General features: G+C 40.4%; 1 protein-coding gene across 1 annotated transcript in view; it reads left to right on the top strand.

Moving 5' to 3' along the window:
- Positions 1 to 16,017: 16,017 nt before the first annotated feature.
- The window catches only part of MIS18BP1 (MIS18 binding protein 1), a gene marked incomplete at both ends in the record, with an annotated part of 40,911 nt that continues 37,280 nt past the window's right edge, over positions 16,018 to 19,648 (top strand). The window contains 2 exons of the mRNA XM_080920177.1: positions 16,018 to 16,546; positions 18,905 to 19,371. Coding sequence (XP_080776303.1) covers positions 16,018 to 16,546; positions 18,905 to 19,371 — 996 coding nt within the window. The remainder of the gene's footprint in view (positions 16,547 to 18,904; positions 19,372 to 19,648) is intronic.

Genomic DNA, 19,648 nt, shown 5'->3' with positions numbered 1-19,648 from the left:
TAAGCTGTTCAAGATGGCCTTGAATTCACTCATTAGCCTGGATAACCCTTTAATTTGCCACCCTCCTGCTTCAGTCTCTCAAACAGTTGGATTTATAGGACTGTACCACAGGTGGGTCCTCAACAAATATTTAAGTGTATATTACTACATAGAAATCATGATAAATATTTGCCTTCCTAGAACTCAGAAGTCAGAGGCAAGAGGATCATGGCTAGTTTGAGGTCAGGCTGATCTATTCTGAAGGTTTCGGGACAGCTAGAGGTACATGTGAAACCCTATGTAAAAATAGAACAAAACAAACAACAGCAACAGTGCACACGCAAAGCAAATAAAAAATGGCTGTGGTGGCACATGCTTGAGACACTAGTGCTGAGGCCAGAGGATCAGTTCACAGCCATCCTCACTGTACAGCTGCATTGGAAGTGGGAAGCCAGCCTGAGCTATAGGAAATCCTGTCTTTAAACAACAATAAAAATGGTGTCCAGCAGGTCTCTAGAATGTATTACTAAAACGACACATCAACCAAACAATAATTCCCCCACCTCCTATCTCTCATATGCCAGCCCCTAGCAACCATTGTTTTTAATGTGAAAATCCATTCTTTCCAGGTTTAAACCTTTCAGATCCCTCCCAGAGTTGCTCAGGGCATCTTTCCAGCCTCAGATCCTTATACTTCCACATCTCCTGCCACATAGCAATTTCACACTGCCAGCTGACATTGGAGGGACTTTGTACATTGTCCCTAATTCCTAGAGGGTGCCTGAGGTCACTTCCTTCTTTTGAGTTCTCATCCTTCAAGACCCAGGTTTCAGGTATCCCCTACATCGTTCCTTTGTCTTCTGGTTTACTGATGCATTATCATTTACTTGGTGTACTTGGATTGATAGCCCCTAGATCACCACCGTGCTCAGTTTCTTAAGAAAAGAAAAGAAATGTTTTGTCTCTGTAATCCTAGCACAAAACTAATGCATTGTCAAATAACTACCATATTTTCTATATTTCTTCAATCTCTGATTTGTTTAAAATTAATTTCTTGATTAGCAAAACTTCACTTGACAAGAACTTGGTACCTTCCTCCCCTTTTGTCTTCTCTTATGTCCTTCCCAGTCCCAAATCCTTTATAATTGAATACCATAGGGATGATTTTATTTTCTTGTTCCTAGGACCAAAGGCTTGACAAGAAGCAACTTGAGATGAAGTGTTTACTTTGTTTTACACTACAAGGCATATAGTCTTTCATGCTGGGGAAGATGAGTCAGCAGGGACATGAGGTAGCTGGTCACATTTCCTCTATGGATTGGAAGCTGAGCATGGGGCAAAGAAGTGGGGACATGCTCTAAAACACCACAGCTTACCTACAGTGACTCACTTCCTTCCTCTAGAGAGGCCCCACCTCCTAAAGCTCCCACATTTTCCAAAAGTATGCAACCAGCTGGTAACCAAATGTCCAAACACATAGACCTTCAAATTCAAGTCACAGCAGTGGGCATAGTATTTTGTCTAAGAATAGTAGGCATCTACATTTCTTCCAAAACTAAAAGTTTCTGCAAAAATCTGATAAAATCAGACAGAAGCAGGAAGATTGAAAGTTGAAGGCCATCCTTTGGAATCTTTGGAATGGCAAAGATTTTGTCTGTTCTCCATGTCCACAAACAACAAAGTGCAATTGCTTTCATTTATACTTCACTTACATTTAGTTATGGTATTATGAATGTCTTCCACCACATTAATTTGAAGCTATGACTCAACTATTCTTTATTTTCTCATATGTTTTATGTCGTCTTAGGATTCCCTGAACTAGTACTTGTGTGTGAGGGGACTGGGGGGAGGGATGAGGTAAGATGGTGGCTAGTGCTGTTTTATTTTGAGACACCATTGTCCTAATTTGTTTTTCTGTTGCTGTGATAAAGACCATGACCAAAAGCAATGTGGTGAGGAGAGGGGGTTTGCTTACAAGTTACATTCCATCCCCAGGGAAGCCAGGGGAGGGGCTCAAGGCAAAGCTATGTTATGTCTTTTGTTTACATCTTGTATGTGCTTAAAATTGGCAGTATTGTTCAAACATTATCCACTTTAGCAGAGGAACTCAAAATCATGTTTTGTTTTTTGTTTTCTTTATTTCCACAGCCTTCCATAAGGGGGATGGCAGAAGATTTAACCCTACTAATGTCTACAACAAGAAGAAATTAATAACTGATACTTTCAAAACTTGCTATGTACATATACTATGTTAAGCACTTTAAGTTGGTCACTGGAATTCCATCATGGTAGGCACGCAGTGTCTAGCTAAACAGGCTCTAGGACAAACCATGTGGGTTTTAGCCTGTGTATTTGGTCAATAAATTATTTGCTCTCGGAAGACATTAGTTTTATAATCTCTAAAACAAGAGTAAGAAAATCATTTAATCTTATTAGTGAGAAGAGTGAGTAAAGCCGTGTAAGCATACATATAAGGAACTGTGTGTCAGAGAAATGAATGAACATTCTCAAAATAAAACTTTTAAATATCACACTGTGTTTTCGGTTTCAATTGACTTGATTCTAAATTTGTCAATTGGTGCCGTTATCATTCTTTTAAACAAGTGCAGCTGTTGTTGCAGGCACAGGCAGAGATGTAACTTCTAAACAGCATCAGCTGGTTAGCTCAGGTGCCACAGAGCAACTGAAAGACAATGCTTGCCATCTAGTGGAAACCTGTTAAATTTCACTGCTTCCATTGAGTTCTTGAATTAATACAAACAAGCAAAGCACTCGGATTAAAAAAACGAACCATTCACTTTGTAATATCCTTGTACTAAGCTTTCTTCATAAACCTTTGTGGATAAATTTATCAGAGAAGAAATGTTCTGCAGTAAAAAAAAAAAAAAAAACATAATAACAACAAGAATCTTGAATTTTCCTCTGATTAAAGGACAGCTGCTTTATAGGAGAGTATGCATGCCATGGTATTCACAAGCCAATATAGACACCAATAAACAATTGAAAAGACATCTACTTGTTTAAGGAGGTCCAGGAATATAAATAAAATCCTGGTCTAGATAGCTTTCTGATTTTAAGGCTCATTTCTTTGTTTCTACAAGTTACCTTCTTTTTCTTTGCAATTATATATCTGTAGATAAAAGTATTTTCATAAAGTTCTGTTCTAATTTATCTTTCAAAAAAAGATTTTATTTTACTGTCCAAACCATCCTGGGCCTGAGGAAATGGCTCCATGTAACAAGGTGCTTGCTGTTCAAAAATTGAGTCCCTCAACATCCAAGTAGCACATGTATACAACCCCAATGTAGGGACACAGGTGGCTCTTGGGAGCTTGCTGCCTAGCCAATGTAGGGAAAACAGTTGGGGTTAAGGTTGGGTGAGGGGAAAGTACTTAAAATATAAAGGGGGGGGCTGGAGATATGGGTCAGTGGTTAAGAGAACTGACTGCTCTTCAAGAAGTCCTGAGTTCAAATCCCAACAACCACATGGTGGCTCAAAACCATCTGTAATGAGATCTGATGCCTTGTTCTGGTGTGTCTGAAGACAGCTACAGTATACTTATTATATAGTAAATAAATAAATCTTTAAAAAAAGAAAATATAACATAAAGAAGCTGGAGTGATAGCAGTTAAGAGTACTTGCTGCTATGCAATCCCCATCAAAATTCCAACTCAATTCTTCATAGAGTTGGAAAGAGCAATTTGTAAATTCATCTGGAATAACAAGAAACCTAGGGTATTGAAATCTATTCTCAACAACAAGAAAACATCAGGAGGAATAACCGTCCCTGAATTGAAGACCCAGAAATGAACCCTCACACCTATAGTCATGTGATCTTTCACAAAGGAGCTAAAAAACATTCAATGGAAAAAATGACAGCCTCTTCAACAAATGGTGTTGGTTCAACTGGCAGTCAGCATGCAGAATAATGCAAATCAATCCTTTCTTATCTCCTTGTACAAAGCTCAAGTGCAAGTGGATCAAAGACCTCCACATAGAACTAGGTACACTGAAACTATTAGAAGAGAAAGTGGGGAAGAGCTTAGAACACAGAGGCACAGGGAAATTTTCCTGGACAGAACACCAATGGCTTATGCTCTAAGATCAAGAATGGATAAATGGGACCTCATAAAATTGCAAAGTTTCTGTAAGGTTAAGGACACTGTCAAAAAGCAAAATGGCAGCCAACAGACTGGGAAAGGATCTTTACGAATCCTACATCTGATAGAGGTCTAATATCCAATATATACAAAGAACTCAAGACGTTAGACTCCAGAGACTCAAACAATCCTATTTAAAAATGGGGTACAGAGCTAAACAAAGAATTCTCAAGTGAGGAATATGGGATGGCTGAGAACCACCTAAAGAAATCTTCAACATCCCTAGTCATCAGGGAAATGCAAATCAAAACAACCCTAAGATTCCATCTCACACCAGTCAGAAGGCTAAGATCAAAATCTCAGATGACAACAGATGCTGGTGAGGATGTGGAGAAAGAGGAACACTCCTCCACTGTTGTTGGGGTTGTAAGCTGGTACAACCACTCTGGAAATCAGTCTGGCAGTTCCTCAGAAAATTGGACATAGTACTACCTGAAAACCCAGCTATTCTACTCCTAGGCATATACCCAAAAGACCTTCCAACATCTAACAAAGAGACATGCTCCACCATGTTCATAGCAGCCTTATTTATAATAGCCAGAAGCTGGAAAGAACCCAGAAGTCCTTCAACAGAGGAGTGTGTACAGAAAGTGTGGTACATTTATGCAATGAACTACTACTCAGCTATTAGAAACAATGACTTTAAAATTCGTAGGCAAATAGATGGAACTAGAGAATATCATCCTGAGTGAGACAACCCAGTCACAAAAGAACAGACATGCTATGCAGTCACTGATAATTGGACACTAGCCCCAGAAACTGTGAATACCCAAGAAAAAATGTACAGACCTTATGAAGCTCAAAAAGAAGGAAGGCCAAAATGTGGAAGTCTCAGTCCTTCTTAGAAGGGAGAACAAAACACGCAAGGGAGGAGATACAGGATCAAGTGGAAGAGCAGGGATTGAAGAGGGGATCGATCATTCAGGGGCTGCAGCACCTTGGGATCCACCCCATGTGCAGCCACCATACCCAAGCACTATAGCTGATGCTGGGAGGTGCTTGCTGGCAGGTACCGGATAGGGGTGCCTCCTCCTCAGGGACTCTGTCAGAGTCATGCAGCTGAGCATGCTTGCAGCTAACCATCAGACTGAGCATGGGGACCCCGGTGGAGATGAAAGAGCTGAAGGGGGTTTCCACCTCATGGGAAGAACATTACCAACCAACCAAATCCTCCATAGCTCCCATGGACTAGATCACCAACCATTGAGCGCGCATTGAGAGGCCCATGGCTCCAGTTGCATATGTAGTAGAGAATAGCAGTGTCTGGCATCAATGTGAGAAGAGGCCTTTGTGCCAGTGAGGACACGTTTTCCCAATGTAGAGGAATGCCACGTCACTGAGGTGGGGAGGGTGATTGGGAACTAGTGCACCTTCATGAAGACAAGTAGAGGGAGAGGGGGATGGGAGTGGGGTGGGCGAAGAGGATAACATTTCAAATGTAAATACAGAGACTACCTAATAAAAAACAAAACAAACACAAACAAACAAGAGTACTTGCTGCTCTTGTAGAGGATCTGGGTTCAGTAGTCTACACCCACTGGTGGCTCACAACCATCTATAATGAGATCCGAAGCCCTCTTCTGGGGTCTGTGATCATCATCAAACTCACACCCATACACGCACACGCACAGTGCATTTACACATACTTCCTCCTTGGTGGCCGGATTCCAGAGCAGTAGGTGCTGCAGAAGAGGCCTGCAGTCTGTCTTGCTCTGGCTCTCCCTCGAGAGCTGCAACTCTGGCCAGAGTTCCTCAGAGTCCCACAAATCTTCATGGTTAGTGCCTGGTATGCAGACAGACCATCACACACAAAAAAAGTGATGTTAAATTGACTTGAATGAACTAAAACCCAAGTGTCTGATTGCATCTGTGGGTTTTTTTTTCTTTTAAATTAAATCCTTTGAAGTGGGAAGACCTACTTTTAAATTGGATTTTTGAGGTGGGAAGATCCACCTTTAATGTGGACCACACTTTCTGTGGGCAAGTTGTATAAAGGACATGGAAGAAGGAAACGTTCTCTCCCTGCTTACTCTTGCTGTCAAGTCCGTTTCTTTAAAGCCTATGTCTTCTGGAATCCAGTGTTTATTGAACACCAGCTGAAACATCAGCCTTGTAGAATGAACAACTGCTGAATTCTTGGGCCCTTCTGTTGGTAGACACCCATTGTTGGATTAGCTGGTCCACAGCTGAGAGGCCATCCTAATAAAAACCCCTTTCTGAGATGACCCTGAATGACACCAGCAAAGAGAAATCATCACAGTGGGCAGAACTTCAGGCAGCACACATAGTCATGCATTTTGTTTTGAAGAAATGGCAAGGTGTTCAGTTGTTCACCGATTCATGGACTGTAGCCAACAGATTGGCTGGATGGACAGGGACTTGGAAAGAACATGATTGAAAAACTGGTAAGGGAGGTCTCCGGAGAAGAAGCATGTGAATATATTTTTCCAAGTGGAAGGAAGATGGGAAGATACTTGTGTCCCATGCAAATTTTCATCACAAGGTAACCTTATCAAGGGAGGAATTAACCAATCAAGTACATAGCATGGCCCATTCTGTGGACAGTCAGCTTCTTTACCCAGACATTTCTGTCATGCCCATTGGGCCCATGACCAAAGTGGCCATGGTGGCACAGATGACAGTTATTCGTGGGCTCTTCAGCATGGAGTTCAATTCACCAATGCTGACTTGGCCACAGCTTCTACTGAGTCCATATCTGTCAACATCAGAGACTAACACTGAGCCCCAACTATAGCAGCATTTGTCAGGTGACAAGCCAAGGGACCTGGTGGCAGGTTGACTACATTGTCCTACTTCCTCCATAGAAAGAACAACGCTTTGTCCTTATTACAGTAAATACTTATTATAAGTATGGGTTTGCCTTTTCTGTTCATAATGCATTCTGTCGAAACCATCTGTGGGCTTACAAAATATCTTATTGACCATCACAGTCTTGCATTGTATATTACTTCTGACCAGAGAACTTGGTTTACAGCCAGAGTGTGACAGTGGGCCCACAGCCATGGAATCCACCTGTCTCACCATGTTCCTTACCCCCTCAGGCTGCTACCCAAGTAGAAAGATGGAATGGCTTTTATTAACACAGTTATGGGGCCATTTAGGTGTCAGCAGCCTGAAGGGTTGGGGCAGCATTCTCCAGAATGTATGCTTTGAATCATCCTCCTGTATATATTACAGTTTCCTCAATAGCTAGGATTCATAGGTCCAGGAGTCAAAGGGTAAAAAAGAGAACACTTCCACTTATTTTCACACCTATTACCCCACTAGAAAAATTTTCACTTCCGTTTCCCAAAACCTTAATTACTGTTGGACTGGAAATTTTGGTTCCAAAGTGGGCAGCATGCCTGCCACAATAAATATGACATTGAACTGGAAGCTCCAATATTTTCCTGGCCACTTTGGGTTTCTGATGCCCTTAATCCAGCAATAGACTAAGAAAGAAATAACAGTTGCAGGAAGAGCCAGATTACCAAAGGGAAAACAGCAAAGTAACTGTCTCCATGATGCAGGTAAGAAAGATTATGTCTGGGGTTCAGGAGATTCTTTAGGGCATTTTTTTGGTGCTACCATGTCCTGTGATTAAAGACATTGGAAAACTACTGTAAGAAAAGAACCAAGACCTCTTAAGGTGCTTGCTGAGGATAAAAGCAGTGCAGAATGGGTAGTCGCGGGAGGTAGTTATAAATACCAGCTAAGGCCACATGACCAGTTGTAGAAATGAGGATTACAACTGACATGTTTCTGTCATATTTTGTGAGGAATGTGTTTGTACAGATATTTGTGTTTTCTTTCCTCGGTGTCATTATAAAGACAGCATCAGTGGTTAGGTTTAGAATATTAAACATACTAAAAGAAGGGTTCTCAAGGGACATCACCACCAAAATTTATAATGAGTTTGATGCCACTATGCCCAGTGGGAAGTACTCCTTCAATCCTGACCTTCTGAGATGGGAAAATCCACATTTAATTTAGGTCATTCCTTCTGCGATCGACCTGTATAAAGGACATGAAAGACTGAAGCTTGCTTTCTTTGTCTACCTGCTCTCGTTTTCCACTTAGACATGAATTAAAATACAATAGAAATATAAATAATACCTATCCCTCTACAAGTTCTGTTGCTTTAGAGAACCCTAATACGCCCCCCACACACACACACACACTGCTAACAAGGTGTGGTGGTACTTGACTATAATTCTAGCACTCTGAAAGCTAAAGCAAAAGGACTAGAGGTTCAGACCAGCCTGGGCTACTTAGTAAGCTTGATGCCAGCATGAGCTACAGAGTGAGGCTCTGTTTCATTTAAAACCATTTTTACACATTCCAAACAATTTTCTTTCTTAGCAGATTATTATTGATAATAAGCCTTGCCTAATTTGGATTCAGTAAGCTCTTTTCATCCCCGAAGAGGTAACATAAACGTCCTATATCTCAAAAGCAAATTATGGCAGAGTTAAGAAATGATGTCAGAATGGTAACTAATCTACATATTGAAAAAGATTCCTGCTCACAAAAGAAGGAAACTTCACAAAGTTATGAGCAATAATTCTTAAAAGACACAAGGAAGTAGAATCCATAAAAATTATTTGAAAGGTTAATGTGTTTAAAATATAACAAGACAGAAACTGTGGTCAGTCAGGAACATATGTCGGTGAAGCAAGGCATAAATGTATTTGTGCAAAGGAAAAAGGCAATTTGAGTGAGGCTATTTTTGACATTCATCTGTATACTGAGCTGCTCTGTAACTAAAATTAATTGCTTTTATCTTTCAGGTACGATAGTCCACAGACCCACAGGCATGAGAAAAAGACACCAATGAAAGTTTCAAGTGTCACGGGGTCATGAAGCTGGTTTGTGCTGTCTGGCCACGCTCCTATTTACTCCCAAATGTACCAGTGCACCTAGTAGTGTACACAATGTACTATTATTGAACTGCCTAACCTAATGTTAAATCCCCGTATTACTGGAAATATTATAACAAAATACTACAGGCTAGACACCTTTATTAAAGACATTTTTCTACAGTACCCAAGCATTTATAAAAGAGCCTTTACTATGGCAATTAAGGATAAATGGAATCAGAGGGGTGGAACCCTAATTTGACAACGCTGGTGTCCCTTAGAAGAAACAGACACTAAATATTTTTCTTTGCTTGAACTACAGAAGAAAAGCAATATGAAATCCCTGAAACAAGACGATGCAAGCGCAGCAAGCCTTTCTTTATTCTCTATGGGTTCCCTTCCTGAGCACAGCAGCTCTTCAGATATTAGGTAGAACAGAGCCCCTAGTGCAGGTTCTCTGAGGTTGGACAGAGTAGAGTAGAGAGGAAAGCATATGCGAGTACAGTCTGATAACCACTAAGAGTCACATGCAATGCACCAAGCATGCCCATGGTGGGATAGCATGAGGGGGCGTGTCAGAGCCCAGGGAGAGTGAGAAGATTTTCTGCCCTTTGAGGTTACCAAGTATATGCAAATATGTAGCCCTATGACTGTAATGAGATTCTAAGAGATTTACTATTCTTAAGGGTTCTCTGAAGCTCTTTGATTATTTATGTGGAGCTTGAACTGGCACCCGAATCCCTTAGCTCATCATTTTGTCTAGCCATACCAGCATCAAGAAACCAATATTGTTCAAGTCTTCAGTTTTCATGAATCTCCCCTGTCAGCATTATAGGAATGTGCCCAACTCTTACCCATTTCTTCTTTCTCTTATTATAAAGAGAAAGCCCACCAGGTACAGGTGAAGAGAAAATCACCAGACTCTGGATCATTCCAGAAACCAGTTCAATCCTGCTCATTGTCAGACTTTGGAAGCTAGACCGTAAATATCAGTGTACTTCCTCATGAACCTTCCCTGGGCCTCATCCCACGCTGTTGTAGCCAGGAAAGAAAGGGAAACTCTGGGGACATGAAAGGGCAAAGGAGCCCCTAATCCTAGAATCTGGTTAAAGCCTTTGGCAGTGAGAAACAATATTTGCTGTCAAGTCTACTGAAAGCCAGTTACTATTCCTTTCACATGTACATATCCTATATTAAAATAGCAATGACTGAGATTAAGGCCTAAATATCTATGACTTATTTGAGGCCTTATTCCTTTCCCCCAACCTCTAGGGCAATGGTTTTCAACCTGTAAGTCACTGAGACCACATGGGGGTTGAGCAAACTTTTTAGAGAGGCCAACTAAGACTATCAAAAAACTAGATATTTACATTATGATTCATAACAGTAGCACGGTTACAGTCATGAGTAGCAATGAAAATGATTTATGGTTGGGAGTCACCACAGCATGAGGAAACTGTATTACAGGATGGCAGCATTAGGAAGTTTGGGATCCACTTCTCTAGGGAATGCAGCTCAGGGCCAGAGTGCTGCCCAGCATCTATGAGGTCAAGAGGTTAGGTACAGGTGAGGACAAAGCTGGCAGGAGAGATGATTCTGTGGTTAAGAGCACCAGCTCCTCATGCAAAGGACCGAAATTCAACTCCCAGCACTCATGTGCTTTCCTCTTTTCTCACCTGCTTCTCACTTGGAATAGTAGTTGGTTGACTTCTAATTCAGTATTCTGAAAAAGTCACTTAAATTTCTTTTCCCCAGGACAAGGACCTAGAGCTTCTTGAATAGTCAGTAAGTAATCTGCCAGGAAGCCATATCCTAGCACTCTGGTTTTTGAGACTGGATCTAGTGAAGTCACCGAGGCTGGCCTCAAACTCATTCTGTGGCCCAAGATGGCCTTGAATTTTTGATCTGCTACCTAAGCTTTGGGATTAGGTGGGAACAGTGCTATATCATCCCCTCAGCCCACTCCTATTCTTAAGGTTAAATTCATGATCCGCCCCGTCCCGCTCCACCTCCAGTTGTGACTGTGAATCTTGATGTGTAGGATAAAAGGGCAAAGGAAACATCCTGCCCCTGACTTTACCCCAAGACCAGGGCCAAAGGAAAGAACACCTTAACCCAGACTTGATGCCCAAGCCCAAGACTAAGGTCAAGAAACAGAATCTCACCAATCCCTAAATTCCCAATTCCAAACCACCCTGGAAAGCTCCCTCTGTCCCCACTCCCCGTGCCCTCTCCAAGAATTCCTATATAATCCTTGCCTCAAGCTCAGTTCCCTGCTTCTTCTAAATAGAGGCATCCACCCTCCTGTGTGAGGTTTGTTGTATCTCAAACCGCCAGAGCAAAACTGTTATACCAGCTTTGGGGATACCTTCCCTGTCAGCTGGAGAAGAGATACGCTTCTGTAGGGGAAGTGTTCCCTTCAGAGCCTCAACACGCACACTACATATTACAGGCTGCCCTCCGATTCATTCTCCATCCTCCTGCCTCAACCTCCCAGCCTTAGGATAACAGGCATGAACCACCAACTGGTAAAACACACTTTGGGACCCAGTGCCACAAAATGCACCGCAACCGATAGCAACTGAGAACAGTGTTTTCTTTTACTACGGTTTGATTCTTGAAAATAAAAGAAAATTACATTTTCAGTTGGGATAACTCAAACGCAAAATGTGGATATAACTTCATGTTCAGTCTACTTCTCCGGAACAATTTTTTTCTGGCCCGAAGAAAAACTAGACCGCAAACTGAAAGAAAAATTCTTTCAAACACCCTCAAGCACTTTTTCTCCTCAGAATTGGACTACAACAGAGAAGGAAAACTCCGCTCTGCCAGAGCCGCCTAAAACTAACAAGTGTGGCCCGCAAGGGTCAAACTTAGTAAACCGCGCCACGCTCAGCACACAGGACGTCAACCGTTGTAGGCTTGTCCCTCGCCGAGCACCACGGGAGGAGTGGCGACGCGCTAATGGGCGCCCGCCCTGTGGAGAGAAACAAACTCCACGTGCAACCGTGGGGCAGCCTTTTGTCAAGACGCTTGTGGTTCAGCCTTGTCTTGGCAGCGCGGGGGTGTGGCCCTGTTTCCTGGAGTCCCGGAAGACACTTCGTGACGTCATCTCTGAGCGTTCCAATCCCAGGCCCCGGAGGGCGGGCTCTCGGGATTTGAAATCCAGCGCAGTAGTCTGTGTTGAGGAAGTGGATTCGGAAGGCGAGCGTAGTTCTGTCTGTGTCCCTGCTGTCATTCGTGACGCCCTTACCTGGGCCTCCGTGGGTCTGAGGCGCTGCAAACCCTGGGGCGCCAGACCCCTGGGCTTGGAGCCGAGCGGTAGCCACGGCCTTGTGCTGCTCTCCGCACCGAGGTAGGTCCTCTGCTCCCTCAGCCTCGCGGACCGGTAGTCCCCGGTCCCTTCCTAGCTCTTGCAAGTTCGCGATCTCCGGCCTCGCGCAGTCTGACTTCGCACTGTCGCTCAGCCGCGCGTTGACTTTGCTGCCCTAGCGCTCGAGATTTGTTCTAAAATCAGAAGTCTCCCGGAGGAATCGTGGGCCAGTGCCCAACTTTTCATCTCCAGACCCAGCATTCATAGAGTTATCCGCTTGTGCGTTCTTAAGATTACGTTCCGCGCTGGGTGCAGGCATCTTTAGATGTCAGGAAGGTTGTTTGAAAATAGAAAGTCTCTTCATCCTTTCCTTAAAGGATAACACTTTGCAGTCAGGTGCGTTTGTTGTTTATTTTAGAGATTATAATTTATTACACTCTCCCCTTTCTTTCTTCCCCCCAAACCTTCCCTCACACACCTACTCCCCTTAAAATTCAGCGGCTCATTTTCACCAATAACAGTTGCATATAGATATGTACACACACACACACGTAATGTTGCCAGTATGTATGCTTTTTGTTGTTGCTTTACGGGTTTCTTACGTGCTTGAGCTCCTAAGTGTGTGGTTTGGGGTTTTGAAATGTGGCTATAAAGTCTGTTTTGAATCATTCTGCAGATTTTAATGTCTTTCTTACTATTCCTGTTGTTGGGTACATTGAATTGAGTTTTATAAATGAGTTGTCACTGGGGGAAGCAGGAGCCCATAGGTGGTAAGACACTCTGTAATTAGGATGTCCTGCAAGATTTATCTTTTGAATATGTCCGGTTTATTCACATAAACATTCCTTATGATAGCATATAAATATAAAAGTTAAACATACATCTCACCAAGCCGGTGACAGTGTTTGGGTAGAAGAGCTGCTGCAGCGTTCGTTCCACTGGGGAATCTTCTGGCAGTGAATGATACTTTGGAAACCTGAGGGCTGGACTCGGATTTGTTGTGAAATCCTTCAGCTGTGGCAGGCTGAGATATTGCATTACTGGAGGTCTCAGGAGACACTTGAGATCTGGACATTGATTTGGTGGTCCTGTGTGGGCCCAGCAACAGTATCTGAAGTTCCTTGGTCACTGAAGCCAAGGTCTTAAGTCCTCTTGCCAATGGCTATAGACACCATTTCTAGAGTTCCAGATTTTATTATTTTGGGGGTTTTATCTTTGCACTCTTAGGGCCCATAGCTTGAGGTTGGTTCACTACCATATCAACACTGGCCCTGTTTGGGCTAGCCTCCTATCTGAGCTTCTGGGTGGTCTCTGGTGGCCTGCTTCTGAAAACTAGTTCTTTAACTACCACTATTTCGACTTACACCAGATGACTATTAAGCTATGTGACTAGGTGTTGTTGTTGTTGTTATTATTATTATTATTATTATTGTTATTATTATTATTATTATGAATGTTTGAACCTAGGGCCTTCCTTGAAGCAAGATCTGTAGTTGACTTTGCTCTGTAGCCCTCTTGGAGGCCTGGAAATTAAAAGCTTTGTGCCTCAGGCCAGCTTTTATTTATCCTTAAAGTTTCTGTTTGTTGGTACAGATTGGGCTTATTTTCAGCTTATTTGTATTTGAAAAAAAAAGATTTATTTATTGTGTATATGTGAGTACACTGTCACTATGCAGACACACCAAAAGAGGGCATTGGATACCATTATGGATGGTTGTGAGCCACTATGTAGTTGCTGGGAATTGAACTCTGGACCTCTGGAAGAGCAGTCAGTGCCGTTAACTGCTGAGCCATCATCTCTAGCCCCTTATTTGCAATTTTTATTTGAGACGTATTTCACCAGGCTGAGGAACTGAGGGTAGGCAATCCATATTTTGCCAATTTTCCCGGCCATTGTACAAACTATTCATTTTTATTTTTGAGATAGTGTAGCTTTATTGGCATTGTTAGTCACTAACTCCTATCACTGTCTACTTGATAAATATACATCGATTGAGTGCTAAGGTTCGATGTGGTCATATAGCTCAGTAGTCATATACATACTTGAGGCCTAGATTCAACCTCTTGTATTGCTAAATTGAATAAATTAGTCAGTGGATAAAGTACATCAATAAATAGTTGTTGAGCTAAAGTTGGTGAAAAAAATTATATGGCTTTTCTGTCATGGAGCCAGACTTGTATCATTTGTCAACTGCTGTTGAAAAATACTTCCAGTAGCAGGGCATGGTATTGAATACCTTTAATCCTGGCACTCAGGAGGCAGAGGCAGGCCAGCCAGGGCTACACAGAGAAATTTTGAAAAATACTTCTCTGAATTCCCCCTTATAATTAATTATTAGGTAAAGTAGGACTTTATTAATTTTCAAGTTGCTTATTTGCCTTTAGGAAAAAAATATCTTTTGATCTAATTGCTTTCTTTTTTTTGATTTTTTGAGACAGGGTTTCATAGCTAAGGCTGGCCTTGAGCTTTCTGTTTTGTTTCTGGTTTCTGAGTACTAGATTACAGGTATGTGCCACCATGTCCAGTATTTATTAGTACTTTCTATGATAGGTCTTTTCCATTTAGTTGGTATAAAAAGTTACTAGAATTGTTATAAATTCAGTAGTAAGAGATGTTATATATAAATCCTGACTAATAAGTTCTGGGCACTTAGGATTGTAATATTAATTTTCCACATATTCATATAATGTATTGTTCTATACTTGAAATTTTTATTTCTAGTTATGGAAAATAAAATTTGCATGTAAGAAACCAGCCAGGCATTGTAATACATGCTTACAGTCTCAGCACCAAGAGGGGTGGAGTAGGAACATTTCAGGGTTCACACCAGTCTGGATGATAAAGATAGAAAAACATTTAAGACCATATATATTTAAATTAATTATTTTCTCCAAAAAATTCTAAAGAGCAATACATGTAAAGAATTATGCTAAAAATAAGTTCCTTCTTTATTAGAAGTTTTCAAGTAAAATTTTATAATTAAATATTCTGGAGTATAATAGAACCAGGTCATTTTTAATAATCTAAGAGTATTTTAGCATTCATTTTGATCATCATTGCTTCTGACTTAAACTTTTTAAGTGCATAAAGGGAAGTATACTTGTTAAACTTAATATTAATATTTTATAGCCTAATATGTAGCCTAATACAGCCTAATGCAGATGTCATTCTCTATACAAACACTAGATTGGTACTTTAAAGAGTTATGTTTGAATAAGTTTCACTGCAACAGGAAAATGCTTTTATAGCATGCTCAAGGCCCTGTATTGATGCCCAGTGTCAGAACCAAAATAGATGGAAACTACATTCTGGTTGGCTGTAAAACCCCTTAGAGGAACATATTTCTCTAAGTATATCTCAAATAAATAAATCAAGTCAAGTAAATCTCAAAAACATATTTATAATTCAGAACTTAAGGATATTAACTATGTTATTTGTTGGATGGTGCTTTTGCTTTTTTTTAATAGGCAGTAACTTAATAAAAACTAAATATCAATGTGGTTTGTGAGCTATGTATTCTCTATTAATACTGACTAATTAAGCCAGTTAATGTTGTTAATGGAAAATTGGTAAATTTTTTAAAAGGACCAAACTGATAAAAGTTGATTTTATTACAGGTTTCTCTGGACTCCTGAAGTTTTGTCTGGAAATTTGTGTTGACTGAATTTTCTATAAGAAGAATTTTGTTGCTACTGTCCTATCAAGATGATTGTAACACCTTTGAAACAATCAGGAATTCATTTGTCTTCTGGGACGTTGCAAAGAAGAAATATGCCTCTAGATGCAGTCTTTATTGACAGCATCCCTTCGGGCACACTTACTCCTATGAAAGATTTGGTGAAATATCAGAAGTCCTCTCTAAAATTGAATGGTCATAAAAAGAATCAGTTATTAGGAATAACAACTTCTGGCAATAAAGATATACTTCAATCCACCATGCTATCAGAAGTTACCCTTTCAAACAGCTCCCTTGATGTCAGTGTTATAAAGCCCAATATGGATAGATTAAGAGATACAATGGTTTATGAATCACCAGGAAAAATATTTCAAAGAATGAAAGAAAAAGTACAGCGTGACAAAGAACTATCAAGGAACAATAGCATATTGGGATCACCAAAATGTGAATATAATGAAGTCTTTCCTCTTAACAGAGACAAGGAAACTCAGTTGCAACATACCTATATCTGTGAGGAAAGAGAAAAATCATTCCAATCCAATAACCCTTCATTGGCAGGTTAGTTTGATTACATAAGGGTTTATAATGCCATTTAAAATGTTTAATGTGTCAGTTTTAATAATCTTGGTTATAATAATATACAGAGTACCAAAATATCTTCTCACATTTCAGTGAAGGTCATTTTTATGGTACAACAGAAGAGAGAAGACTGCAGACATGGTATCAAAGTCCAGCACTGGAGAGGCATGTAGTCTAGATTGGCCTCAAGTTTGAAAGTCTCCTGATTACCAGGATTACGGGCATATCTATCATATTGTGTTACCTGATATGTGTATAAATACATGTTGTATGTGTATGGATACAACACATTACTTTATATATATGTAGTATGTATATAAATATATGTATGGGAACAAAGAGCAGATAGATCAATTCCTGTTTTTGGGATTCTGATGACTGTCTGATGTGTACACATAAAAGTAATCTTTTTCTTCTCTGGCACAAATAGTACTGCTAGTCCTTATCTAAATTATCTTTAATTTATTTAAAGGCCTAACCATTATGTTGAAAGCTGGGCATGGTGATATATTCCTGTAATCCCAGTATTCAGGAGTATTCTAGAGGCCAGTCAATGAGGCACTACTGAAAAAGGGTCAGAAGGATATAAAGTTTTGTTGAATTTGCAATTAGGTCTCTATTTTGAATTTTAAAGGATAGATTCAAACTTGTTAATTATTCATGCACTTAGAACCACCTGAGGAACCTGTGGTCAGCCACTTAGGACCTTGGCATTCTCTGGTACAAAGTGGGGTGGAATGTGTTAGTCCATAATCTGAGTAAAACAGATAGCTTCATGGCTTTTGAGGACTATATTCTCTTTGATGCTGCTTGTACTAGGAGGAATCAGGGCCCAAGACTGCTTACAGAGGCTTAATAGTATGATCTTGTCTTTAAAAGGCAAATTATAATTTGGAAATCATTAATGTTTTCCCCCTCAGCATAACATAAGTATAGAAGGTGAAGTGAAGGTAAGAGGAGATAGTAAAGGGGAATGCTTTTAAATTAATTTATTTCCATTTTATGTGCATTGGTGTTTTGCTCATGTGCATGTCTGTGTGAAGGTGTCAGATCTTGGTGTTGTAGACAGTTGTGAGCTGCCATGTGAGTGCTGGGATTTGAACCTTGGTCCACTGGAAAAGCAGTCAGTGCCCTCAATCACTGAGCCATCTCTCCAGTTAACCAGTTCCCTCCTTGTCCCCCCACTGTCCCGCCCCACTCCCACTCCCCTACAGGGTTTTCCTGTATAGCCCTGGCTGTCCTGGAACTTCAGGCTGACCTTCAGCTCACAGAGATCTGCCTGCCTTATGAGTACTGTGATTAAAAGACCAGCTAAAGGGAAATTTTTATGTCACTTATTATGAAGTCATACTGTACTGGTCTGAAGACCTTTCCCTCTCTGTTTCTAAAGTGCCAACCTACAAGTTCCTCTAGAACCATCAAGCATTTCCAGTGTCTTAGTCATTGTTCTTTTGCTGTGAAGTGACATCATGATGGCAACTCTTATAAAACAAAGTATGTAATTGGAAGCTTGCTTATAGTTTGAGAGGCTTAGTTTATTATCACCATGGTGGGGAAGCATGGTAGCACTTAGGCAAGCTCTGAAGCAGTAGCTAAGATCTTCATACTGATCCACAGACAGACAGACACACAGAGAGAAGCAGAGACAGAAAGACAAGAGGTAGACAAAAACAGACTGGACTTTGAGTAGGCTTTTGAAACCTTAAAGTCCACCCCCAGGGATACACTTTCTCCAACAACCCCATACCTTCTACTCATTCCAAATTGTGGCACTCCCTGGTAACTGAGCATTCAAATATAAGAGCTTATGGGGGAGTCATTCATATTCAAACTACCACAACCAGCAAACAAAAGATTCAACACTAGCAGGAAAAGAAAGCAGAAAGGTACAATTTAAGTTATAGTAGATTCTTGTGTGTTATTCGTTTGTTATATGTTTGCAGTTATTTTTTGTCAGTTATTTGAAAGTATTCTTAAATATTCTAGTTAGTTTCTAGTAGGCAATAAGAACTAACTTTGCACTTGAATTATAAAAGTGGGTGCAGTGATGCATGCCTTCAGTCTCATCAGTTAGGAGGCAGATGTAGGTTTGATGCTAGCCTGGTCTACATAGTGAGTTCCAGGATAAACCAAGGCTATATAGAAAGATTGCCTTAAAATAAAGCAAAAACTAGAGACATTTAAGTTGAACTTGAGGTATTAATGTGGTATCTTTTTAATATAAGCAGTTTTAAACTTTTAAACCTTTTTATTTCCATAGAACCTTTTACAATGGTTTTGTGTGTGTGTGTGTGTGTGTGTGTGTGTATGTGTGTTGTTGTTTTTTACTTTTTGCAGATCCTCCAATTTCAAACCAAGAAGAAAAAAATGTTACAGCTTCATGCATTTCAAGCAAGGCATTAACTAAAGCCCAGTTTAGCAGACAAGTTCTTCATTCAAAAGAGAGTCCTGCTAAAACCACTGTGTCCAAAAAGAACACATTTGTTTTGGAAGGCATTGATTCTACTTATGAAAAGTTTGAAAATACTGATGTTAATACCATTAGTACTATTTATGTTCCTATTAAGAATCATAACCAGTTGCTTACTTCTAATAATGATCTAACAACAGAAGCGACTGCAGAAGAGGATATTATTAAACAAAATGAAAAAACAATGTCTAGAAGGACTGTTTTTCAAGATTCCATGAAGAATACATCTGAAATTATATGTGCAAATCCAAGACTTAATTTAACAACATCTCGCCGGCCCCAAAGAAAGATTACAAAGCTTGAAACTGTTGTAAGTGAAGTAAAAAAATATCAGGTAGGAAGACGGTTAAAGCAAGTATTTATTCTTGTTCTTCATTGCCCCCTTTCTCTGTTCCTCAGAGGTCTCTGTAGGCTGTATTTCTTGTTTTATTATTGTCCGTAGCCAGTATAAGCCTAGTGAAAAAGACATGGCTGAAAGTAAGGTGACTCTTTTTTTTTTTTTTTTGAAAGATAATTTTGTAATTATATTTATGTACAGAAAACTTAGTGTACATTTAACCCAGTTTAGTGGTGAGTTCTTTAGCCTTTGCCTTTTCCAGCTTGGCAATGCA

This window comes from Micromys minutus, assembly GCF_963924665.1.
Source record: "Micromys minutus genome assembly, chromosome: 1".
NCBI lineage: Eukaryota > Metazoa > Chordata > Mammalia > Rodentia > Muridae > Micromys > Micromys minutus.
The sequence above is the reverse complement of the archived record's forward strand: the minus strand, read 5'-3'. Positions and strand labels throughout refer to the sequence as shown.